We start from the raw sequence: 27,500 nt of genomic DNA on the forward strand, positions 1-27,500 counted from the left end.
AACCCAGATCTATGTTTTTTCATCACATGATGATTGGTGATAAAAACCGTGATTATTCCCACTTCCAACCTCTGTCCCAGAGTTTTCCATGACGGTTTGCCTTGGAACTTGGCAGCAGTTCCTCAGGATTCCCTCCACAGCTCCTTTTTAACTTAATATGGCTCATCTGTCCTTTTTTTGGTTCGCTGGTTCTTTTCCCCTGTCTTCCTTTTTCTTTTTGTCCTCCTCTTCTTCCCTCCCTCCCCCTTCCCCTCCTTCCTCCTTCTTTCTTCTCCGTCTCTCCCACAAACACGCAATCCTAACTGCTCACAGTGATCACTGGGTCCTTAGCACACCTGCCCTTGTGGAAATTTTATTGATCATTTCGCTGCACAGAGATGGTGGGCGCTGTCTATGAAACTCCATGCAATTCTCTATAATGGACCCTGGTGTTTGCTGTTCTAAACAATAACAAATAATTATTGCCATGGCTAGCATTTATTAGGTGCTGAACTAAATACATATGTTATCTAACCTAATCTTCACAACCATCTTACGAGTCAGGGAGACTTCTGCATCCCCACTTTACAGATAGCAAAGCTGAGGCACAGAAAAGTTAATGAGATTGGCCAGTCACAGTGAGTAAACAGCGGGCAGTAGATTTGAATTGTTACCATTGCAGTTTGTGTCCTTTCAGTATATATTTTTGGATAGGTAGATGGACAGATATTTACACCAAACTGGTGGCATAAGAAAAGTGCTGTTTTACATTCCACTTTTTCCACTTAACATCATGTATTATTGAATGGCATTTTCCCATGCCATTCAATAATCCTTGATAAAATGATTTTTTCTGGCTACAGAGTAACCTGTTGTATTGGTGGACTACAATGTAGTCAACTCTACCCGTTATTGAATCTTTAGGTTGTTTCCATTTTTCTTTTTCCTTTTGGTACTACAAATATGATTGTCCTCCATTATCAGCTACGATATGTTCCAAGACCCCCAGTGGATGCCTGAAATCATGAATAGTACCAAACTCAACATATACTATGTATTTTCCTATACACACATACTATGATAAAGTTTAATTTATAAATTAGGCACAGTAAGAGATTAACAACAACTAATAAAATAGAACAATTATAACAATACACTAATGAAAGTTATGTGAACGTGCTCTCTCTGTCTCTCTCTCTCAGAATATCTGATTGTAAGTACTTACCCTTCTACCTGTGATGACATGAGATCATAAACTGCTTAGGTGATGAGATGCAGTAAGATGAATGACACAGATTTGTGACATAGTGTTAGGCTACTACTGTTGATGTATCATCAGAAGGAGCATCTGCTTTGGGTGGCCCTGGATCAGCCATGATCATATCAATGGCTGGATGTCAGGAGCAGATGATGTTGATGGTTGGGGATTCCAGGTGGGGATGGAGCAGGACAGCATGAGGTTTCATCACACTACTCAGAATGGCATGCAATTAAAAAATGATAAATTGTTTCTTTCTAGAGTTTTCCATTTAATATTTTCAGGCCGAGATTGACTAGGAGTAACTGAAACTTCAGATAAGGTGAGACTACAGTAACATAAAATGAGGCATGTCTTTATAGATACATTTTTACCAACCTTTAAAATGATTTCTTTAGTTGATTCTTGCATTTAGGGTTATTGGATCAAAAGCTATAAACATTTTTAATGTGTTGGATATATACAGTTAAATTCTTTTCCTAAAGGGTTGTACTAATTTATATTCCTATTTCATCATATAAAAGTTCCCATCTCATTGTTCCCAATGACATTGACTATAGATTTTTAATCATCATTAATTTGATAGGTAAAAAAGAACATTGCATTATTACTTTAATTTTCATTTTTATTCCTAGAGAAGTTAAATTTTTGCGTATTTATTTATCATCTGAGTTCTTCTGAGAGTTGTCTATTTCCTTTGAGATATGTTTCTTATACATTGTATCATTCCTTACACATGAGAAATTTCATGTGTGGCAAAATTATTTTGTTGTGTTATCTTCCATTTAATTATACTTATGGGTTTCCTTATTTAGAATTCAGAGTTTATTTTTTTCAAGTGAGATCTGGCAGTCTAAGTCCGACATCATCTTACCAGGTCATGCTACCACAGCATCTGCGTGATAACTGAATCACTGTGCTGTACACCTGAACCTAACACAACATTGTTAATCACCTATACTCCAATATAAAATGTTAAAAAAACACAAAACCTTCTCTTGATCAGAGTAATCTGCTTTTAGAGAGTCTATGAATTAAGCTGCTTTAGTAAGGTGTGATTCACTATCACTGTTTACCAAATGTATCAGCTTCTTTTCCTTCTGAGCACTTCGCAGAGCTGTTTTTCCCTGAACCATCCTCAAAGGCAGGTTTGCAATGTGACTTTTTCTGAGCAGTGAAAGGTGAGCAGAGGGAGTGTCCCTTCCAGGTTGAAGCTTTGGGAGCAGAGTGTGGTGACTTTTCCCATTGCCCTACCACTGCTCTGGTGATCTTGGGAGCATATGACCAGATAAAGCCTCCATCGCCTGGATCCCTGAGTGACATCCAGAAAAGACCCCTCACCAATACTTGGACACGATGTGTGACTGAGCAATAAACTTTTGTTGGACTAGGTCATTGAGATTTGGGGGTGTTTCACTGCGGCATAACCTAGGCTCTCCCGACCTCTAGTTGAATCAGTCACTACTGTATTTTCCCGTCTATGCTTGGCTATGCCAAGCTCCCTACCATGGCTTCTCCATCAGCCTGAATCCCAGACCACAACCTAGTACCTCAACCACTATAGAAATGTTAACAGATGGTAGACTTTGTGACTAGGGTTGCCAATTAAATACAGAATGCCCAGTTAAAATTGAATTTCACATAAACAACAAACAATTTTTTAGTATATATCCCATGAAATATTTGAAAGATGGTTATCCTAAAAAAATATTCCTGGGACTTTCCTGGTGGTGCAGTGGTTAAAAATTTGCCTGCCAATGCAGGGAAAACGGGTTCAATCCCTGGTCTGGGAAGATCCCACATGCTGCAGGGCAACTAAGCCCGTGCTCCGCAACTACTGAGCCTGTGCTCTAGAGCCCGCGAGCCGCAACTATTGAGCCCATGTGCCACAGCTACTGAAGCCCGCACGCCTAGAGCCTGTGCTCAGCAGCAAGAAAAGCCACCACAATGAGAAGCCCCTGCACCACAATGAAGAGGAGCCCCCACTCGCTGCAACTAGAGAAAGCCCACATGCAGCAACAGAGACCCAACACAGCCAATACATAAATAAATAAATTTATATTAAAAAATTCCTCATTTGTCTGAAGTTCAGAATTAACTGGACATCTTGCATGTTCATGTGCTATAACTGGCAATCCTCTATGTGACTCTTCAATATCTCAGAATGTCTTGGGGATTTTTCATCCCTTACTGACCATTTCACTGGGCCACAAGCTTTTCCTTCAAGATCTCATAGTTGTCACCCCGTAATCTTCAGGCGTTTAGCCCTGCAAAGAATTCTAAGAGCAGTATGACTTTTACTTTTGTAGGGTCTATTTGTTCCTCAAAGTCAAAAATTTCACCATAATGTGTCTCAGTATTGTTTTATCTTCAGTACTTTTGCCTCCTTTTCAATGAGCTGTTCATTTTGCATTATCAGCTCGGGGAAGTTTCCCTTATTACGGGCTTGATTAATGCATCTTCACATTTAATCCCGGATGTTTCTCAGAAGTCTTTGGTTTTTAGATTTCCACTTCTGTAATCTCTGTCCATCATATTTCTTTTATACCATTGTTTTAATCTCTTTGTCTTTTGCTTCTGCATTATAGGAACATTTTTATAGTGCCTTCCACATCACTGACTCAATTTTCTGCAGTGTCAATTCTGTTCTTTATAGTTTCCAATGTAGTTTTTGATTCGACTATTGTGTTTTGGGCTTCCTACATTCAGCCATTTCCCTTTTCATCTGATTAGTGTCTAAACATCTCAGCTTCTATTTTTTTATTTCATAAATTCCTTGTTTTCTTGAATTTTATTATAATCACAAAGTAAATATAATCTAAAGTTTACTTCTATTTTTAGATGTAGGTGTGTCTTCTTTATTTTGAAAGTAATTTCAATCTTTTGTGTTCAAAGTTCTCTTTACATATGTCCATTGCTTTCTCCACATCTTCTCTCTGTATCTAAAGTTCACCAATAAACACTGTGAATGGGCTCTTCTGTGGTCTCCTTTCCTGCCTACCTGGCTCCTACAGGAACTGTGTTTGCAGATCTTCAAGACTGGTTTATGTACACAAGCCTTGGCCAACACTCTGTGTCTAGGAATTCCTTATTGAGTGGTCTCTGCTCTCCTGGAAAGCAACTGCTGCTCCAACTACCTGGTAAGCTCACTCTGAAGAGAATTATTTAGAGATAATGTGAAGTCATATGCAGTTTTCTCTTGCCAGAAAGAGTCCATGCCCACAACAGATGTTTCCAACTCAGGTTAGGGATGTACAGAAGAAGTGCATAAAAACCTTTAACAAATGCACCTCCTCTACCACTGGAAACATACCAATTCTCTATTCTTTTTCCCCTTTCAGCCCCTACAGCCCTTCATAGCACTGAACTGATAGTGGGTATCACATGCATGCTGGGAAGCCTCTCGGTGCCTTCAGTAAAGTGCTACATCTCTGGGGATGGTGCCACGTCTGTTTGAGGTGCTTAGCACAGTAAAATGTGTTTCCTCTTCCTCTCCCCCCCCCCACACACAAATGGACACACACAAAACACACACCCCTTCTGCTGGACACCTGACATTCCCAATGCCCAGGCTGGCACTTTCAACCTATTTAGATAGGTAACCAGGGCAATCCATTAATTGTTAAGTTAAAAAAAAAAAGATTCAGGTAAGATATAAGTAAAAATCAAAGACCAGGGATCTATTTTCCCATGAACTCTGTTCTCTCCCATGCCCATCTGTGATACCAACCAACGTCACCATGCCATCAGCCAAGTGCAGATTTCTCTGGAGCTGCCTGCAAACTATGAAGCTATGGCTGACTTTATCCTTCTCCATGCTTGCCAGCAACTGTACCCTAAGTGTCACTACTGAATAAGTAGCAGAGGAAAGGAGTGAATGGCAGCCTTCTTGTTCTGCAGAAACTGTGCATCTGACATATAAATAAAGACACTGGAAAATTGCCAGGGTCGGGAACTGCAGAGTCTCTCATCAGGGCTCCAGCCCCTTAACTCCTCTCCCTGGCTGCAAGAGTAAATCTCTGGAGGGTGGATGTGGATCGTCAGTGACTGTACAGACAATGGTAAGAAGAGGACAGTGTAAGATGTGACATGGACACCATGCTGAAGTCCCCACAGGCAAGGACCTACCACTGCTGATGTGTATGACAGTCCTGTTCTAGCAAACGTCTTTTTAGTTTAAGGTTGCAAAACTGCTGTTGTTTGGGTGACAGGTGGTTGGGATCATTATTTTCTATTTCCCAAACCCACAGGAAAGTGTGGAGGGGAGGGAAGAGGTCAAATTCTCAGGTCTGGACCTAATACAGACGCTTGAGCAGTCACAGATGGATGCAACCTCTGTGACCTTGATTTTATCAGCCACAAAATGGAGATAAGCATACGTAATTTGCAGACTAATGAGAATTAGATGAAACAACATTCCTAAAGTTCTTGGCAGTGTGTCGTGAACACAGTAGGTGCCCAAAACATGTTAGTATTCACCATGATGTATTATGCTGTCCTGTAAGATCATCATGCGTGCATGTATCTTACTGTTCAGCACAGACTGTATTTTTCATCCTTGCACCCTCCTCTGTTTTCCTCCTGTGCCTTAGTTCCTATCACACTGCAGAAACTTAGCAACAATTTGTTGGTTGCATGAATGAATGTTTAAATGAACAAGTAACTGAATGAGTGAATTCCCTGATGAAATGGAAATGATATTGATTTAAGAAGCCTGGAATTAGAAGCTGATGGTTAATTTCCTTTAGCAACTTGGGGGCCCAGGTGAGAGGGAGTCAGGGGTCTTTAGCTGGTGTTGCACTATTGCATTACAATAGGTTCACTCCAGATACATTTTCCATTATAATATATGTGTCTCAAGATCAGGGCTTGGGTCTTATTGAACTCCGTACTCTATACCCTGGCTCAGAGCGTCCCTTCAGAAGTTGTTTTCTGAATAGAGAGAAGGATAGGTAGGGCAGTTGCATGTACCTTAATTTTGATGATGTCCGGGTTGTACTGCACCGCATCTCCCCATTCCTGCATCAGTTCTGCTGTCGGCAGCTCCTTGTATGCCAGGGCAGTGATGTACTCACTTGCCCCTCCTCGCACAAGGACCACCAAGTCTCTCACCATGGTGTTTCTCTTGTTTCTGTCTGAAATGGACATGGAGACCTGGCATGTCAGAGGATCCATTTTCACACCTTGGAATTTACTGCAACCCAACTGACCACCTGGTTACCATATTCACAGAGCTTGCCCTGGAGATGTAGGTGGATGACATGCATCCCTGCCACCAAGGCAGTCACAGTGCAAGAGGCAAAAGGGCAGTTCAATCATACATGACAGAAGCTGGGGACAGGACAAGAAAGGGACATTTGTTTTTAGCATCTGTAAGTGCTAGTTGCTAAGGAACAATGGAAGAGAGAGTAGATAGATTAGATAGATAGATAGATAGATACATACATACATACATACATACATAGGGATAGATTAATAGATCATAGATAGGTATATAGATTGTAGATAGATAATTAATCATGTATGTGTCATTCACTAATCTAATGTTGTACATACATTAACTCATCTAATCTTCACTATGAAATAGGAACTACATAATCCTTACTTTGCAGATAAGAAATTTTAGGCATTAGGGTGAAGGAATTTACCCATCTAACCCTGCCCGAGCTCTAAGATATATCATTTCTTTGTCTCAGATGATAAAAGTGGGAAAATTTGCAAAGGGTGAGCATGGAATGTAATAGATACTCACTAAAGTGTCTACTATTATTATTTTGACTTCTCATGGAGTTTCCCAGAAAGCCCTCAATCATATCAGTGAGTCATTCCTATTCTAATTTTTCTGTGTGCCCAATGCCAAAGGAACTGGTGTAAAGTGACTATTCTGCTCTGAGTTTGCAACACCTGAGCATCACAAAAAAGGAGTCTTGTATACTACTGGTCAGACTGTGAATTGATACAACCATTTCAGAAAAACTCAGCATTACCTGGTCTAGGAAAAGTACATACTCTACAACCCAACAATTTCACTCCTGGGTACATTCCCTGGGGAACCCCTTGTGCATGTGCACCAGATGACTGTGTTAGAAAGTTCATAGCAGCATTGATTATAATTGCTTGACACAGGAAATAACCCAAATTTAACAACAGAATGAACAAAGCGTTACACAATAAAATACTATGCAGCAGGGACTTCCCTGATGGTCCAGTGTTTAAAACTGAGTGCTTTCAATGCCTCCACTACAGGGGGCACAGGTTCGATCCCTGGTTGGGGAACTAAGATCCCACATGCCATGTGGCCCAGCCAAAAGATAAAAAAAAAAACAAAAATTTAAAAAAATATTGTGCAGCAGTGGAAATGAACTAACTATAGTTATGCACAAAAACATGATGACAAATGAAAAAAAGAAACAGAACTGAAAAGATTACATTCCATCCATATAAAGTTCAAAAACCAGCAACTCTAAGTCATATTGGTTAGCAATACATGTAGGTGGTAAAACTATGATGAAAGGAAGCAGATGTTTAACATGGAAGTCAGGATGGTGTTATCTCCAAAGGGAGGGAGGAGTTGTCATTGATAAGGGTCTTGGGGTGCCGGGCCAGTAACTTGGATGGAGGGTTACTTTACAAGTTTTCTTTAAAGACCCCCTTGTTTTCTGCATGCCTCCCCACGTAGGATGCACCATTCAACCCAGCCCCACCAAAGCAAACAACAGTATCCACCACACATCAATCACAAGAAACTGTTGTAGACCAGCAGTCCGTTTCATTGCTGTTTTATTTTCTTCTGCTTTGGCTGTGGAACTCTTTCTTCACACATGATCACATGTGCAGGGACAAGTCAGTAGGTAGAGCACATGAAAGAGAGCTGCTTGGGGTGCAGAAGGGGACAGGGATTGGAGCCCTGCTGATCAGCCTCTTTTTCCTACTCCACTTGCTCTGTTGATTCCCAGATCCCTTGTGTGGCCTCCAAGTTCTCTGCTCCCAGACACCTGGTTCTACACACTGGTTTCAGCACTCACCTCCTGGTCTTACCTGCCATGTGGACTCTGCGATGCGGTTTGTGGCTTCTAGTCTCCATCTCGCCCATGGTTTCAGGTAACGACTAGCTGCCCCACCTGTCTTCCCCACTGCTTCCACCTGGATCCTACCCCTTCAGCCTAGAGCATCTTACCTCTAGCCAGGCCAACTCCCAGCCCCCAGAGCGAATTTTTATTGTTAAATTTTTTTTCCCCTACCAAAAACCAACCTTGATACTTTACTCCTCAAGTTGCAATTCAAACGATCACTGCCCTAGGAAGCCTATCCTGATGCTCCAGACTGGGTCTGGTGCTTATCAATGCCTTGTCCTTGCTTCTTTGTTTGCCGACTTCATGTGAATACCATGAGGATAGGAAGACCATCTTATTCATTTCTGCATATCCAACACCTAGTAGGAGCTAGATAGGTTTTTATTGAATGAATTATTATTTTAATTGAAATGCCTTGGAATATCGAGTCTTTAGCTCAAAGAGCAACTGGGTCTGGGGTGCTAGAGAGGGAAGGATGATAAGCAGAGCAGTCACATGCCCTTGGCACTCACCATTTATCTCATTGAGAATGCCCCTGCACTTGCCCACCGACACACCCAGCTTGACGTAGACCACTTCTATGCCGACACCGACTTTAAAATCATTTTTGGCGCAGGCCTGGACATCCTTAAGGGAGTAACCTGAAGGAAGCAAGAAAAGAGGCTCATGACCTAGAAGGTAATTTGTCCTGTGCCTTTTCCTGTGATCAATTCCAGAGGCCTGACCCTTCCTGGAGGCCCGCAGGGACTCAGGTGTAAATTAATGGGTGGCCAGCTTGACGACAAGAAATGCAGGCAGTTCCTGGCACCAGGGCAGAGACCCCATTCGAGATCAGCATCAACTTCCCCTTTCAGCCTCTTCAAAGACGCTGAGGGTGTTTGCTGCTCTCCAAACACAGGACATGCTCAGAGTCGCTTTCTAAAAATGTGACTCCTTATCCAGTGAGTGGAGGCTGCTGTGTGCTGTCCCTTTACCCCTGACCCTCCCTACTCTACTCTTTGAGATAGTAGAAAGAGCTTCTTCACTGATTAGTTGAGTTAACGCTTATGAAGTGTCTGGTATAGTGCCTGGCAAAAAAAAGGAGCTGATCTCCCTTATTCCCTCTTCATCTTGGGACCACTGCCCATCTGTTCTTCTCTAATTCTCCTCAAGACATCTTCCTATCCTAGGCTTGCTGAAGTCTTCAGTATGACTTGTAAGCACCTTTCTGTAGCACTCTGAGGTCAGGGAAAGGACAGGAGAACAGCTTTGACACTGGACTTGTCTAGAAATGTTGCTGTAGATCAGTTTTCCCCAAAGTATACTCTTTGAAACATGAATCCCATGACGATATCTCGTCTAATTCTTGTAACAGTAAGATAAGAAGAAACCAGGCTTCTGCAGTCAAGCCAGTGTGACAAATGTTGTATCAAAACAGGTGGAGTGGTCACTTGATTTCAGTACGCCTGTGAAACCCTAGAAGCGGGATCTATTACATGTTAATCCAAGTTGATCATAGAACCTTTCTGTTGGAAGCAATCTGAGGAACTACGAAAAGTGCTTTTGAAACCTGTGGTATGGAGGACGGTACCCTTGATCTTGGCAAGACTGAGGCCACACTGACCTAAATTTACTTTACATGCCATGTGTCCTCTTGCAAGTACACTGCACCTGTAACCAAGCACTGGCTCTGCCACTGTAACCTGGGTGACCTAGGGCAGGTCACTTAACCTGAGAAATGCCGTGCTGTAGGAAAGAATACTGGGTTGGGAGGAAGAAATCACACAGACTTGAAGTTGATTGCACGTGGAAAGACCTGTAATATCTGTATGGAGAATGGACTGTAGAAGGGGAACGGGAGCTGAATATTAGTTTGGAGGCTCTGATAATAATCTGAAACATCGCTGCTCAAAGTGTGATCTAGGGACCTGCAGCACTGGTACCACCTCAAAGCTGGTTAGAAATGCAGAATCTTGGGTCTCACCTCAAACTTACTGAATGAGAATCAACCTCTTACAAGATTTGCAGATAATTCACATTCATATTAAATTTTGAGAAACACTGGTCCCGGGGTGAGCATAAGGTGGTAACGGTCAAGGAAGAGAGAAAATATAATTTTGGGGGTAGAGCTGATGGGACTTGCCAACAGATTGGAAGGAAAGAAAAATAATCAAGGTTGACCCCCAGGTTTTTGGCTTGAGCCACCAGTTGAATGGTGGAACCATTCTGAGATGCGGAGGACTACAAAGAAACGTATGCAAAAGTTCTCTTTGGAGGCATGTTAAGTTTTTGATGGTCATTAAACACTGAAATGGAGATATCCGAGACACATTTCCACATGTGCTCTTGGGCGTATAGAAGAGATCGAGGCTAGACATATACATTGGGAATAATCTGCATGTACAAGGCACTTAAAGCCAGGAGATTAGATGCTGCTGTCTAGAGGGAAATTATGTAGAAAAGAGGATTGTCCTGAGAGGGGGCTGGCAGAGGAGGATCAACACCAACAAATTCAGAAAAGGACGAGGAATCCACAAATGAAACTGCAAAAGTACTGCCAGGGAGGGATGAGGAAACCTAGGAGCATGACTTATAAGCCCTCCCCCAACAAGGAATAGAAGCCTCTCCCTGTTAACTCTTAGTTCCACGTGCCGCATCAGCAAAGCCGCGGTCCTCGGGCAGCGTACCTGCTCTCTCCATGGCCTCTTTGTTCATGATGAGTGTGTATTCATAAATGCCCCCGAGCACGGCCTCTGTGATGTAGTGGGTCCCGAAATCGCGAAAGAGATCTCTATACTCCCCATAGCTGTACTCCAGGGGCAGCTGCTTGACTCGCTGAAAGAATTCGTAATGCAGCATGAGGTTTCTGGGCTTCAGCTTGTAACGCGCTACTTCAAGGTCAGAGCGCGCGTGCAGAAATGCGCTTTTCTAAATGAAAGACCAACAAGGGAAAAGCAGACCTTTAAAGTCCGGAATCTGGAACGAGAAGATGAACTTTCCAAATACCATCCGATGTTCTTGGCCAGGGGTCATCACTCATGATTCCTTTAGGAGACTTGAGGGAAGATGGCCTCTTTGACAAGCCTTCATTTCTCAGAAATATCCTGATGTCCTCTTCAGCTTGGAAGAGATGCTCTTCTCTCACTTCCTTACAACAGCAAATAAGGAACAAGAAGGAAGGGAAGTAGGAGCTGACAAGGCAGGGAGCAGCAGGTGCCTGTGGACCACTCTGAGGGGAGACAGGGTTTGCGGACCTGCAAAGGCAACTTTTTGGTTGATGTTGTTTTTTAAAAACAGGAAGAAAGTTTATTCAGGGAGATGCACACTCCATAGACAGAGTGTGAGCCATCTCGGAAGGTGAGAGAGGCCATGGGAGAAATGCACTCCACAGACAGAGTGTGGGCCATTTTGGAAGGCGGGAGAGGCCAGTTGATGCTTTTTAAACTCTGAAGAAAAGGCATTCAAGGAAGAGTAAAAGTGGTGCTTCAGGAAGGCTAGACACCATAGTGCATGGCAAGGGTCAGCAAACCACAGCCTGCACACAGGATCCAGTGCTTGTTCTGTAAACCCAGTTTTACTGCAGTGCAGCCACACCCACATGTCTCTGCAGTGTCATCGCTGCTGTCACCCTACAATGGCAGAGCGCAGTGGTTCCCACAGAGACCCTACGGCCTTGCAAGGCCTGAAATATTTACTCTCTGGCCCCTTACAGAAAAAGTTTGGTGACTCCTGGTGTTTGGGAGAAGCTGAAAGATGGCGATGCTAGATGAAGGTCGAGCATCCAGGAATGTTACTGTAACCCGAGACGAGAGGTGCCTACACTGCGGTGAAGACGGAGGAAAAGGTGAAATACACATTCTTCCCTCATCTTAAAACTCTCAGCCAGCTGAGCCATCAGCTCCATAAGTCATGCCACCCCTGCTCCCTGTCTTGCTCTCCCTCATCCTAGTCCTGCCCCAGTGACTCACGACTCCCTTCTTCCCATCCTTCCAACCTAAGCAGTTGCTAGGTGCTCTGTTCATGACTTTTCTAAATATTTTAGGCTTCCTCTTCTGCTTGGATTATGATAAAAACTTCCCCACTGATCTCCCTTCTCCCTCTAGCTGCCCTCAAGGCTCCAATCAGAGTTGACATCCTGAAAGTCTGTTATTACAATGCCCCTCTGAGCTCAAAACAAAACCCGGCATTGGCTCTCTATCGCCCCCAGAATAAAATCAGCTCCCTTTCTCTGAATGTAAGAACGTCACAATCTGTCCCCCAATAGCCTCCTGGCTTCAACTTCTATGGCCTTGAAGTCCCCCCCACCTGCATACTGTACTGGTCTCCACCACCCGCACTGTACCTCAGCATCCATCTGACATCTGGCTCTTCTGCACATCTGTCCTTCTCTTTCATAATTTTGCACATGTTGTTCCTTTTCCTAGAGATGCTCTTCCCTCCCTTTTCTGCCTGACACACACCTACTTATATTTTAAATTCCTGCTTAGCCATTGCTGCCTATGTGATCCCATCCCTGAATTTCCCTTGAACACACTCCATATCCCAGGATTGCATCTGTGTTGCTTATATTTCCTTTATAGTGTAGACCATGCTGTATTACAACTGATATCAAAATTAAGACTGTTATCTGCATACATGTTTACCTCTCCTACTAGACGGTGAACTTGAAGGCAAGAATCATGTTATATTTCTCTAGGTCCCAAGTCTCTAGTTTAGTGCCTAGTATGATATAAACATCGTGCTGTAACTGGCTGTTTCAATCAGGGAAGTGGGAGGGAGGGAGGGAGACAGAGAATGAGGAAAGGATGCTACCCCTGTTTTTCTCTGCTAACAAGGCAAGTGGATTTTAATCAGTCCTGTCCTTCATCACTATATTTTAGTCTTGAGCACCTACCAAGTGCCATCCTGAATCTAAAGATGAAAGAAACAGCCTCTATCCCCGAGTTGCTCACATCTGAGAAGATGAAGGAAAATGAGCAGAGACAGTTACAGTCTAATTCATGTTTACGACTCATTTTCTGCTGGTTGATATCTTGGCAGCAGAGAACTTTCTGAGCCCTTCACCACTCCCCTTTTCTCACATAAATCGCTGTAGACTTTTAGCTTTAATTTCCTCCATGTTCCTCTCAGATTAGTTTTCCACCATATCATGCCCATGTTGCAAACTCTCAGTGAACCAGAGAATACACACACCTCATTCACTCTGGAATCCAAGGTTCTTCGAGTGTGCCTGTCACCTTATTTCCCACTCCAATTGTTCCTCTTCCCCTAAGTCACGGGCTTTGACCTTCACCTTATGGGCAATAGGGAGAAGCTAATATGATTAGATTAGTATCATAAAAACATAAATTTGAAGAGGCAAGTTGGAGGACAGGAGACCCATTAGGAGGGTGGAAGCCAGAGGTGAAAGGGCCTGGGCTACTGAAGATGTAATCAGAGTTCAAATAAGAAATACTGGATAGCCAAGGCATGGAAACAACCTAAATGTCCACTGATATAAGAATGGATAGAGAAGATGTGGCATACACACACACACACACACACACACACACACACACACACACAATGGAATACTACTCAGCCATAAAAAAGAACAAAATAATGCCATTTGTAGCAACATGGACAAACCTAGAGGTTACCATACTAAATAAAGTCAGACAGAGAAAGACAAATACCGTATGATATCACTTATATGTGGAATTTAAAATATGACACAAATGAACTTATCTACGAAACAGAAACAGACTCACAGACGTAGAGAATAGACTTGTGGTTGCCGGGGCTGAGTAGGGGAGGATGGAGTGGGAGTTTGGGGTTAGCAGATGCAAACTATTATGCATAGAATGGATAAACAACAAGGTCCTACTGTATAGCATAGGGAACTACACTCAATATCCTGTGATAAACCAGAATGGAAAAGAATACAAAAAAGAATGTATATAAATATACCTAAACCACTTTTCTGTATAGCAGAAATTAACACAACATTGTAAATCAACTTCAAAAAAAAATGAAGAAATATTGGAGAGTGAAACTAAAGGATTTGGTGGCCAAAAAATGTGGGAATGAATAGAAAAGAGAGCCAAATATGATTCTGATATTCTTAGCCTGGAAAGGTGGAAGGAAAAGAAGGCTATTTAACACAGAGAGCTTGGGAGGAAGAACTTGCTTTGAAGTGTCCACAAGGCATCCAAGTAATGATACCCAGGAGAGGGGGCTTCCCTGGTGGCACAGTGGTTAAGAATTCGCATGCCAATGCAGGGGACATGGGTTTGGTCCCTGCTCCGGGAAGATCCCACATGCCTCAGAGCAATGAAGCCCGTGTGCCACAACTACTGAGCCCATGCGCCAGAACTACTGAAGCCCATGCGCCTAGAGCCCATGCTCCGCAACAAGAGAAGCCACCACAATGAAAAGCCTGTGCACCACAATGAAGAGTAGTCCCCGCTAGCCACAACTAGAGAAAGTCCACACGCAGCAATGAAGACGCAACACAGCCAATAAATAAATAAATGAATAAATAAATACATAAATAAATTTATTAAAAAAATGATACCCAGGAGGGTGGGTGGTACAGGCCTGAGCTTCACAGAAAGGATAGAAGCGGTGGCGAAGGCTCACGCTTGCCCTGGTAGAGGAGGGGGGTGACTAGAAGAGGTCACCTGGGGTGGCTGCCGAGTAACAAGGGAAGATGACAGCAAAGTAAACAGAGCCCACATGGGCCACGAGAACCCAGGAAGGAAATGAACTGATAAGGAGCAGAAAACAAGCAGGAGAAACACCCCCAAGAAGTCGGAGACGAGGTCGTGGGTGACATTCTGGAGAGGAATTTCAGCTGATTGTTTGGAACAAATGTCAAATGGCTGGGAGTTAAAAAGTCTCCAGAGATGATTTAGTCTCGCAAAGCTATGCTGTTCAGCGTAACGAAAACCAAGGGAAAGTTTATTAGAAGATGAGAGTACACAGAGAACTATATTCCATGTCCTATGATAAACCATAATGGAAAAGAATATAAAAAAAGAATGTATATATGCGTATAACTGAAGCACTTTGCTGCACAGCAGCAATTAACACAACTTTATAAATCAACTATACTTCAATAAAAATATTAAACCTGAAAAAAATAACATTGTAAATCAACAATACTCCTCTAAAATTAAAATGTTAAAAAAAAAACAACAATCCCACTGAAAAAAGAATGAGAGTAAATAATTATAGAAGGCCACCACTGCTCGGCCTTTCAGAAAAGTAAGTTCATGTAAGACCAAGGTATTTTTTGTGAAAAGATTTCAGGGTAACAAATATAATTGGTTGCCATGACTAGCAGCAATACAGAATACAGGCACATCTGTAGGCATGAAAATTCAGATGATTACATACAAATGGAAGAGCAACCAAAGGGTACTTACCGTATGAGAGAATCGTTTGGTCCTGCTAATAAAACGTTTGCCGTTATCACTTGCGCTGCTAATGCCAAATTCAAATATCCCAGGTATTTTAAAACCAAAGCTGAAACTAGACTTGCTGACTGATGTCCTTGTGACATTATGTTCAAAATCTGAGTACGATTCATATTCTGTCAGCACAAATTCATATTTGCCTTGGGTCTGAAGGAAGGAAAAAGAAAATGTTCATGTCATTTGACTCACATCAGTTCAATTCAACAGCAGCAAAGTGCCTTTGAGAGCTTAGAGGAGCTGTTTGCTCGAAAATCAGCGCTCATGGTGCTGTGCACAGGGAACTGCCAAGGGCGCTGCCTCGGTGGCCCCCGAGTGACCAGCCCCAAATTATCTCCACCCTCACCCCACCGGCTTCTGGATGCCTGAAGTCCCCATCCATGACACCTCAGCTTCCGAGGAAGAAAAACAGATGTGATTCCGAGTGTGGCCTGGAGTAAGGCACCCGAGGTGGGGTGCACCATCGTCTCGGTGGGTAACCCTTGATATTGGACTTAACCTCTCTGTGCCTCAGTTTCTTCATATGTAAAATGGAGACAATAACGGCTCCTCCCATCAGGCTTACTCTGAGGGTTGGGTTCATGTGGGTAAAACACTGTACAGTGCCTGGCACAGAGCTCAAAAAACAGCTGTGGAGAGAGGAGACTCTAAGATATATATCCTGCCTGGGTGAGGAGCTGTTTTTACCAGAAGGATAAACGGCTGCTCTGAGACCCTCCCTTGAAAGCCGAGGCTACAGGGATGGCGCTGGCCGCCACGGGGGAGGGTGTGTTTGTCCCAAGGCTCATTTTGTCGTTTTCAGCCAAGAACTATGTATGGGGGGGAGGGGGGCAGGAAGGAAGAGAAAGAAGGGGTAGCAACCTAACCTTCAGGACCTCACAATTTTAGATGTAAAAACTACCATCCATGCCGTCCAGTTCAGCCCCTCGTTTTATAGATAAGACAACTGAGGCCCAGAGCAGAGCAGGAACTTAGCCTAAAGCAGAACTGGGACCTGTGACAGAACCAGGCCTGGCACCCAGGTCTCCTTCTCAGTCTCTGTTGTTTAACACAGTAACATAGTCTATTCTAAACCCTGCTCCCTGTGAGATTGCTTTTAGTCTGTGTGTCAATAACACAGGCTTATCTTGGTAGAGCATTTCATAATTAAAAAAAATGCGTAGAACACCACCTGGTTCTAATAGGCAAGGACTTGATAATGACAAGAGTTAACACTTCCTGTAATCTGGCTGTCTCTGGATGCTAGGATTCTTGCATGTCTGTCATGACGATTCTATCATCACCAGGCACCTGAGACATCTATCTCTTTGCCACTAAACTGACTACATTTATTCAAACCATTGATGAGTGATTCCAGTCACAAGGTTACGTCACTTGTATCACTCTGTACCCCACTGACCATTCACTTTTCCATCATTGATACAATTCTCTGTCTGTAATGTCTATATAAACCCTGCAAGTCTGGATAGGGTGTCCCAGCTGTCATACCAATGTTTATATATGAAAGTCTGTGAAATTGTCCAAAGGCAAAATAAAGTAATACAGACCTACAGTGTCTGTATTTGCTTTTGATGTAAATGTGAAACTGAGGCTACCAGTGTTCTTTGTCTATGGCTATAAATAAAAAAGCAAAAATAGCCTTTTTTCATACAAAAAAAAAAAAAAAAAAGAGTCAACACTTCCTGAGACTCACCAATTAAACCAGGTATTGTGTGTGCTAAGCATTTACACGTCACCTCACTAATTCTCTCCGTGCAGGTAGAAGCTTTATAACTCCCAACTTAAAGATAGAAAAATGGAGGCTCAGAGCACTTAAGATGATACGGATGGAAGTTGCAAAGGCATCTATGAGACTCCAAATTCTAAGCTCTGCTTGTCTCTTCACAGTAGCTTTTGTTATCACTGTTAGTGTAACTACTGCTACCACATCTCTTTAGTGCCTTACTATACACAGCACGTCAGCCTCACCACTGTGTCCAGAGGAAGGAACCACCCATTTTACATATGAAGAGTTGAAGCTCAGAGAGAAAAAGCGGTGCATCTGAGCTTGCCTGGCAGGCAGGCTGCAGGCCAGGCCTGGATCCACGCTACCGACTCCCCTGCCGATGCCCCCGCCACGGCCCCGCGGTGGCTTCTTTGCTAGCACATACCTGTGGGGTGAAGTTTTCCACATTGTACGGCTTCCGAAACCTCGTGTTGAGTATGTAATGGGGGGAGCACGAACCGGCGTAATACCTGTGATCAAGAACTGGGCCCTCCAAGGTGTTTGTGAACAAATTTATCCTGCAGGGAAGGGGTGGAGGAGCGGAAGTGGTGAGGGTGTAATCCCGACTGGTAGACCTACTAAAGGACACCCAGATTCCCCGGCACAGCACTCAAGGCCCTCAATATCTGGTTGAAAGCAGCTTTCCAGCTTCATCCCTGGCTACAACCACAATGCCAGTCCCCCACTACACTACTTGGAGGTGTTCTTCCTCCAAACAGCTTTACCTTCTCTTCTGTGTAAGGGCTGTTCCCTATGCCTAAATGCCTTTCCAGGCATTCATGGTTTTACCTCTTACTTCTCTTTTACGACTGAGTCCCATCGTTGCCTGTTGCGGGAAGCCCTTGCTGACACATGTACCAAGCTGCAGCAGAGGTCCTCATTAGACCCCGTGCTTGCCCCAGTCATTTATTTATTGTCTGCACTACTGCAGTTGCCTTCCAAGAATGGTCTAGCATGGTAGGCAAGAACATGGACTCTGCAGCCAGATGCCTGGGGTCAAATGCCTGCTCTGCCATTTACGAGTTATAACCTTGGGCACAGCAGTTAATTTCTCTGTACCTCGGTCTCCTCATCTGTAAAATGGGCACAAGGAAAATCTTATCTCTTGGAGTGGCTGTGAGGATTACATGTGTCCATATTTGTTAAGTGCTTAGAATACTGCTTGGTCTGTGATAAAGGCTTGTTATTATTTATTTATGTGTTATTTATTTATGTGTTTGTTTTTTCCTCTAGATTCTGTGCTCCGTGGAGATGGAGGTTTTCTTCTTAATTTCTCTATGACCCCCATCACAAGATACTAAATTCCCATTTACTGAGGGTCTAACTGAAAACAGACAGTCACGGATGGCTCAGGGCATCACCTTACATAGTGTCCCTGAAGCCCTGGGTGGTAGATGTCATTATGTCTGTTTAGGAAGGATGAAAGTCCTGTCTCTAATTTGACATTATTTCTTACCGCCTCCTAAGGCAATCTTCCATTCCTGACCTGCTTTGACTGCTACTGACTGCTCTGTTTTTTTATTAAAAGGAGCTTCTGCCTCTCTGGCCTGTTCTGCTCTACCAGAACTGTCTTGGGCTCTCTTTCCTATGACAGAGTTTCATGTAGCATAATAATGTATACTCATTTATTTTCTTTAATATTGTAATAATCAATTACACATATTGGCTCTTTGAATCCATAGGTATTATTATTATACCCATTTAAAAGATGAGAAAAGTGAGGCACAGAGAGGGCAACCAACCTGCCCAGCAGCTGGCGGGGCCAGGACTTAAAGTCTGAGTGTCTAAGTCAAGAGCAGAGTCTGCTTTCTTCCACCATACCAGCTGCATCTCATGTGGGGGTTCATCACCCTGGCACCCGCTTAGTCATCCCTCACAGAGCTGGCAAGAAGGGTATCACTAACTTACGTCTACAATTGACAAAACTCAGGCACAGCACAGACATGTGCCTCGGCCAGGGTCCCGTGGCCTGTGAGCCATCCTTCTGCCCCTCCTGCAGGGTTCAGAGGGGCTCTGCTGCTGGCCCTGAACGTCCACTCTGTCACCCTCTTTGCTGGGTGACCTCTGGGAACTCTCTTAACTCTCTAGGCCTCAGCTTCCTTATCAAGGAGATGGAGCTTATCATCACTAGTTCCTAAGGTGGTCCTGAGACGATGTCTTCCCCATGTGAGGAGTCTGTATCTCTAATGCCAGCCTTTCAGGATGGAGATCTGAGGTTCGTTTAGGAAGAAGGAGACCTCATCCAGGGCCACTCTGCTCCCCACACTGCGCCACATGTGCAGATTTGTGAGGCATATGAGGGGAGGCCCTCCATCCTCCCCTGGAGGCTGAGAGGCTGCAGGAAAGGAGGGTGAGCACCAGGCCAGTCTGGCCCCTTCTGACCCTCACCTCCCCAGAGGATTTAACCAACTCAGAGGCCTCCAGATAAGCTGCACACAGAGTGGCCGCAGAGCCATGCTGGAAAGGCACTCCTTCACTGGCTGATTACTTAGCAGCCTCTTCTCTGGGCCAGCCCCTCTGCTGGGGCCTCAGGACAGACACACAGATAAACCTCCCTCACAGTTGTCAACAGGATTCAGAGGCAATGCTTAGAAAGTACCTAATATGGCCACAGAGCAGGTGTCAAATCACCCTGCCCCCAGCCCTCGTGTGGGGCCCCGTGGTCCCCACATACAGCTGTGCCCTCAGTGCTCCCTCCCTGCGGACATATCTGTCCATCTGCCTGTGGGACGTGCTCCCGGAGCTGCTGGGTCTGTCCTCAGGCAGCAGCCACAAGCCTCTGCTTACACACCAGCCTTTTTCAGAAAGGAAAAAAGGAGCCACTCTGTTTACAGCTCCCTCCCTGTCTCTTCTCCAGAATCACATCTAACCATGTGCCCTTCCAGCTCCACGACAGAGAGATGGTAACTTACCCACTGGCCAGACTGCCAATGGCCCAGTATTGGTCCATTTCCTGCTGACATTTTTTATTAATCCTTCTACAGTTTCCTTCATCTGACTGGTCTCCACAGTCGTTGTCCCCATTGCAAAGAAGTCTGCGGTTTACACACCTCCCTGGGATGGAGAAAGGGGGTTACCCACAGCTGGCAAGAGGGGGAATCACATGGCTTGAGACCCACTGTGGGCCACTTTGCTGCACCTTTAACGGTCTGTTTGTATTAGTCTTCATGTAGCGGGGTGAGTGATGGAATTCACAGTTTATCCCCAAAGCAGCCAGTGTTGTAATTCTGAAAGCACTGCTAGGCAGGGGTTGGATGGCCAGACAGAAAGGAAGGCTAGACTCCTCTGCTTGGGGCGGGTGAGAGGAGGTGGAGTCTATGGGTCCTGCAATAGTATTAGTGATGGGGTCTCCCCAACGTTACCTGATTTCCTGCTTCAATTCACTCAACTTTAAAATATGAGACGCCATCATACCTACCCCCTAGGGTTGCTGGGGATTTAAATGAATAAATGAAACAGTACTGACTCATGGTGAGTGCTGAATACATGTTGTTATTACTATTTTTAGTGTTTCGAGGGTCCAAATGCACATTGCTGGTAAGTACTGGCAGGAGGATTGGAACTTACAGCTTTCGCATCATCAACTCCCCCCACTAAACCACCCTGCCTTCAAGACCAGAGCCACTGGGACTATTTTTAGATGATAAAAATATTTGGACTGTATGTTTAAAATTATTTGCAATGCCTTTGCTTCCTTGAAACTCTTTTCCCCATTGATTTGATTTGCTTTCTTATTTGTATATTCTTGGAGAATAAAGCCCATAATACAGGTAATCTGTTTTCCTCAGATATGTCTGGTCATTTTTAACCAATGTTTTGGGGTATTAAAGGCATAAAAGCAACAATCTGGTTTTCAAATATTCCTTCCAAGGCATTTAAACTAAAGCCAGCCTGAATAACCATTACGGCTTTGGTCAGAATCATGGAACACTGGCCATAATGAGTCCATGGATACCCTGTAAAAGTCTTTCAGATTTATTGGATGGAGTTTTGCATTTGCAATAAGCCCTAGAAATTGCTCTAAGAATCCCTAATTCTTTCTGGAAACATCCCGAAGCACAGTCCACATGGTTACAGGGAACGCAGGGAGATGCAACTCCCATCCAGATAATTTTGATCAAAATACTCTTCTTTTTGCTGGAGCCTTGGAGAAACAGAGAGGCATAGGTTTGCCTGAATTAGCTGGAGGAATGAATTGAACAGACAAGTGTTTACTTAGTTCTGTAGCTGATGATTATTCATTTGTGGGCTCCTTTCTTCCTTCCCTCCCTCAGCCCATCCATTGGTCCTTTTTTTTTTTTCCTTCCTTCCTTTAATCAAAAATGTTTTACTTTCTCATGCATTAAGGGTTATGCTGAACTTGGTGATACAGAAATGCAGGGACTATCTCACCAAAGAGCTTTCAGAGAGAAATGATGCTACCCACCCTATTTAACTGTTGCAGGTGGCTTTGCTACATTGAATGTGGCCCTCTGAGAGAGCCAGCAGAACTCACAGTCTGCAAACAGCGTTCATATCCATTGTGTCACCTGAGGCTTATAGCAAACCTGTAAGGTATTAACATCACTTCTGATTTTCTGTTCAAAGAACTAAAACGCTGGTGGGAATGTAAATTGGTGCAGCCACTGTGGAAAACAGTATGGACATTCCCCAAAAAACTAAAAATAGAACTACCATGTGATCCAGAAATTCCATGCCTGAATATTTATCCAAAGAAAATGAAAACACTAAGTTGAAAAGATACAAGAATCCCAGTGTTCATAGCAGCATTATTTACAACAACAAAGATATGGAAGTAACCCAAGTGTCCATCGACAGATGAATGAATAAAGAAGATGTGAGGTGTGTGTGTGTATATATATGGCAGAAAACTATATATACACATACATACTATATATATATATATATATGTATATATATATAGTGGAATACTACTCAGCCATTAAAAACAAGAATAAAAAACTGCCATTTGCAATACCATGGATAGATCTGGAGAGTATTATGATTAGTGAAATAAGTCAGACAGAGAAAGACAGATATTGCATGTTATCACTTATATGCAAAATCTAAAAAAATTAAACAAATATAACAAAACAGAGGAGAAAAGAGTTAGTGAGAGACTTGCACTACATGACACTGAACATTATAAACTCGTAGTAATTAAATCAGCTTCGCTTCGACTCTCTTACACTGAATACCTGGTCAGACTCAACCTGGCCTAGTGACCTTTTTCCTCCTTTTGATCTACATCCTCAGTAGCAGCACTGAACTTTTTATTGGATACCTCATCCTCTTAATCAGCACTGGTTGCCCCTAAAAGATTTGAAAGGTAATCATGGAAAGGTGGCAAGGGAAAATGATGGTGGAAATGGCCAAATCTGTGTGCACTCCAGAAAAGTCCCCTGATCGTAGGGGTGACTCTCTAAACATCTACTAGTTAAAGTGTAAGTTTACCTACCACTGACTGAAGCATTAACATCATCTGGAATCTTGCCAAACGTGCAAATTCCTGGGACCCACCCAGACCTACTGAATCAACAGTCTCTGGAGGTAGAGCCCAGCATCTGTGCTCAACGATCTCTCCAGGTCATGGTTATACCTGCTAAAGTTTTAGAACCACTGCTCTAAACTATTCTCCCCTTTACAACTCAGCTTCATATAATAACTTTCCAAGTTGGTTTTCCATTAGTGGGGCCAATGTTTTCTTTATATAATCAACAGGTGTATGGGGTTTGACTGTTTGGCACAGGAAATGGGAAAGGTGGAGGTGGCGGTCACAGGAGATATGCTTCCATATTCCTTCTAAGGGGTAACATTTTATCCTTCCTGTCTCATATGAGTGGAGAAACCAAACAATTCTTTTAAACAAAATTTAAACCCAGCATTGAATCAGGTAACCAGGCAAAGGACAGAATCTCAGGTGATTATCTCCCGATTGCACCTCGTTTATTTGAACTTCCTTTCCTCTTCTCTCCCTCATTCTGGCATCTGAAGACTACTACTGTTAACGACATTGTATTATGACTTAAATATTTCTTCCACAGGGTGACAATTTTCTTGCATTAGATTTCCAAGTTCTGCAGAAGAGAAAATGTTTTCCATGACACTGGGGACCATCTATCCATTCGTCCTACAGGACCATAGCAGCCGTGTGAGCCCACCTTCTCAGAAAGCAGATACTATTAAAATAGTCTTGGTGGGGGGGAGGGGAATTAGGAGCTTGGGATGAACATATACACACTACTATATATAAAACAGATAACCAACAAGGACCTACTGTATAGCACAGGGAATTCTACTCAATATCTTGTAATAACCCATCATGGAAAAGAATCTTAAAAAGAATATATATATTTTAAGATTTTATATATATATATATATATATATATAAAACTGAATCACTTTGCTATACACCTGAAACTAACATAACATTGTAAATCACCTATATTTCAATAAAATTTTAAAAAAGAGAACTAACACTCAGAAAGGTTAAGAAGTGACTTCTCTAAATTACTAATAAGTCAAAATAAGATCTGATTCGGGATTTCTGATTCTAGCACACATAACTTTGGTGTCCTTGATGTCAGTGAATGTAATTTGAATTTCCCAATTCCTAATTGTACCTGCTCCACTTACTTGCTATATGATCTTGGGTGAATAACTTCTCCAAGTCTCAGTTTCTCAATTAGTAAAACGGGAGTAATATTAACACCTACACGGTAGGGTCGTTTTTATGAAACAATATGTGTAAAAAGAGGTCAAGGAGGACAAGGAGACCTCCTGACGTGACACATGACCCGATCTTGAGCACGAGGCAATGGCCAGTCCTCCCATCATCATGTTCATCGGCTCACTTGATAGCTTCCCCCTCCCACTCCTGTGTCCCTTTATACCTGTCTGCGCGCACACAAAGCCTTCACATCGCACTTGACCTCTGCATGCTCTGTTGGAAACACAGTCTTCAACTTCCTTGTCAGAGAAGCTGCACGGTTCCCCATGGAACTGAGAGGGCCGGAGCAAGTAGGCATGTCTGTACTGTAGCAGAGAGGAGCAAGGTGAACCAAGGGCAGAGCCTCGGGGACCTGGAGAACTGAGGGGTACACTTAAGGATCTATATTGCCATTGGCTATTTGCCTATTTCTGTTTGAATAGACAAATAGACTGGGAGCTCTCTGAGGGCAGGGACCTTATCTTCAGTCTGCATCTGCAGTGATCAGTAAAAATTTGCTGAATGTGGGGAAAGCATGGGCTTTGGAGTCAAAGGTAGTAAGAGAATTGACGTAGCCAGTTCAGTCTTTCAGCCTGATTAATCCAATGGGTTGATTCAAGCATTCTCATTTACTAAGTAGCTTATAATGCAAAAACATGCACTTTGGAGTCACTGACTGATATTTTCTAGTTATATGATATTGGGTAAGTTACTTAAGCAGTGTGATATCAATTTACTAATCTATAAAATGGGGCTAATTCACTATGTATAGTGATGTAGTTTCAATCATATGAAATCTCATTATGTTGTACATAGTAGGCACTCAATTTCTTGTGCTTAGGTTTCTTTTTAATCATTAAGTTTTAGCAGTCAATATTTCTCTATCTCTACCGTCCTGTTTGTTTATTCCAGAAATATTGATTGGAATTCCAAAATACTGATTGAGCCACCCAGCGCTGAAAGAAGTAGGTGCTATTTGCACCTGTTTGTGTTTGGTCACCGTCATGCCCTCCGGGCTGCCCTCAAGGAGCTTGCAGATGGCGCTTGTGGTGATGATGGTGAACACCAGGCAGTGACAACACAGTGCGGGGGGCGCCGCGGCAGGGGCGGTACAGAGTGCTCTGTAAACGCACAGCGGGACCCTGGTGCAGACCCAGGAGCTGGGGAAGCGACATCTAAGCTGAGCCCCAGAGGACGAGGAGACACGTCAGGCAAACACGGAGAGCTGGCATGAGGCGGGGAGAGAAGGGCGACCCGGGGGGAGGGAACAGAGATACCAAAGCCGAGGGACTAGAGAGTATGCGACTTGTTCTGGGAAATCAGGAAGATATCCACCACATCTAGAGGGAGGGGGGGAGAGTGGTAAGAAATGGAGGGAGGCATAGCCAGAAGCAGGTGAGGCAGCGCCTCCCGGACCTCAGTAAGGTTGGGTTTAGTACTTCACTATGCGGCAATGAGAAACCACTGCAGAGGAAGGAAATGATCAGGTTTGGGTGGGTTCCAAATGCTAGTCACAGTCAAGATTTTGGTGCCGCCACAGGAGGCAAACCAGGATAGCAGCCCCTTTGCAGACCACAAGTTAACCAGCCGCAGTTATTGTTGGGTTGGCCAAAAAGTTCGTTTGGGTTTTTCCATAAGATGTTACAGAAAAACCTGAACGAACTTTTTGGCCAATGCTATACATTCATGGTATCTGGAGCTCTAGAAAAGAAACATAGACAACCATCCACCCATGCTCCTTTGATTTTCCAGAGAGTCTTTCTTCCTGGAAGGCAGAGGCTGGCAGGACAGGGATAAGGTCTGCAAAGAAGATGCTGGAAGACGAGCCCCAGGCACTAGAGACAGAAATGGGTTTGAGGATCACAGAGATGATGGAGGAATGAGATCTCCCAATTCCTATGGAAAGGTTTTGATGCACTCCCTGCCACTGACCCTGCAGACAGCGATGATGTCCACCGAGGGACCATGTGTAGCCAAGTCTGAGTGCAGAGCTCTGGCTGGCTGAGCTAGCGGATGGACGGACGGCTCATGCTGGGTCTTCCTGGTTTACAGTGCAGATGAAGCAATTACCCAGATAATTGGATCAATGTTGATCACGTCAGCAATAAAGCCTACTTTGGGACCTGAATGCGCCTGCTTGGCTCTCCACATCAATCCAATTAAGCATGTAATTGTCCTGGGCCTACTTCCACAACCTCTTTAGGGTCCTAGCTCATGGCTGGTTCAGTTTCTCAAGGAGCCAGGGAAATGAGAACCATTGTCTATTCTCTGACACACATGCTCTTCTTAGAGCTGACTCCTGGGTCAGCCCTCCTGTGACAAGGAAGCTAGAAGAATAAATACTGCAGAGACTGTGTATTTTGACTGGTAGAACACTAGACAAGAAGCCGTGGCCTGAGTTCAAGGTCTGTATTTGCTACTGGGTGAACCCGAGCAATCACTTACCTGCTCTGGGTCTCTGTTTATCTATCTGCCTAACAGAAAGTGTAACAATCATCCTCCCTTCCTTATAGAGATGTCAAGAAATATGATGAGATCAAACAATAAATATTTATGGAGTACCTTTTACATGCCAGACATTGGCCTGTACACCAAAGACACAGAATTGAGTAAGTTTTCAAGTGCTCACAGTTTAATGCAAAGATCAATAATAAAAGAAAAGTAATTGACAGTGCTAGGATACAGGAAGAATAAGGAGCTATTGCAGTTCATAAAGGGGTGTCTAGCTAAGGTCAAGGTGGGCTGAGAGGTCAGGGAAGGCTTCTCAAAAGAGGTGGCCCCTAAACAAAGTTTCAGATCATGAGCAGGTGTTAGCCGGTGAAGGAGGTGGAAAGGTCACTCCAGCCCAAGAAAGCAGGAGGAATAAAGGAACAGAGTGTGAAATGGTCGGAGAAACACACGTGTTCTGCGTGCTGGCATGGGGGATGTTCAATGGAGGTGTAGGCCAGGTCTAGGGCATGGGGGGCCTTGAATACCATGAGTCTGGACTTGATCCTAAAGACCATGCGTGGACTTCAGATGTTCAAGCTGGGGAAAGACTGGCCAGACTCTCATTTTCAATAGCTCCCCTGGTTGTACCATGAAAGATGGATTAAGAGAGCAAGGTTGGAGGCAGGAAGTCTAATTAGGAAGCTGCTAATGGGAGCAAGGATAGATATGCTTTGAAAAAAACCTGAAAAATCAAAGAAAGGATCTGATTGCTCCTTGAAAGCTCAGAGGAATAAAATCCATTAATTAAATCAGCCAAAATGTACCAAGGTCCTACCATGATCCTGGCACC

At 43.6% G+C, this 27,500-nt stretch overlaps 1 protein-coding gene across 1 annotated transcript in view; it reads right to left on the reverse strand.

Moving 5' to 3' along the window:
• The window catches only part of C8B (complement C8 beta chain), a 40,657-nt gene that overhangs the window by 6,749 nt on the left and 6,408 nt on the right, over nt 1-27,500 (reverse strand). Inside the window, exons 3-9 of the mRNA XM_057715382.1 lie at nt 24,405-24,546; nt 20,424-20,565; nt 17,897-18,029; nt 15,699-15,896; nt 10,977-11,217; nt 8,823-8,951; nt 6,209-6,372 (exon numbers count right to left, since the gene is read on the reverse strand). Coding sequence (XP_057571365.1) covers nt 6,209-6,372; nt 8,823-8,951; nt 10,977-11,217; nt 15,699-15,896; nt 17,897-18,029; nt 20,424-20,565; nt 24,405-24,546 — 1,149 coding nt within the window. The remainder of the gene's footprint in view (nt 1-6,208; nt 6,373-8,822; nt 8,952-10,976; nt 11,218-15,698; nt 15,897-17,896; nt 18,030-20,423; nt 20,566-24,404; nt 24,547-27,500) is intronic.

The sequence above is a fragment of the Hippopotamus amphibius genome, chromosome 1 (assembly GCF_030028045.1).
Source record: "Hippopotamus amphibius kiboko isolate mHipAmp2 chromosome 1, mHipAmp2.hap2, whole genome shotgun sequence".
Taxonomy (NCBI): Eukaryota; Metazoa; Chordata; class Mammalia; order Artiodactyla; family Hippopotamidae; genus Hippopotamus; species Hippopotamus amphibius.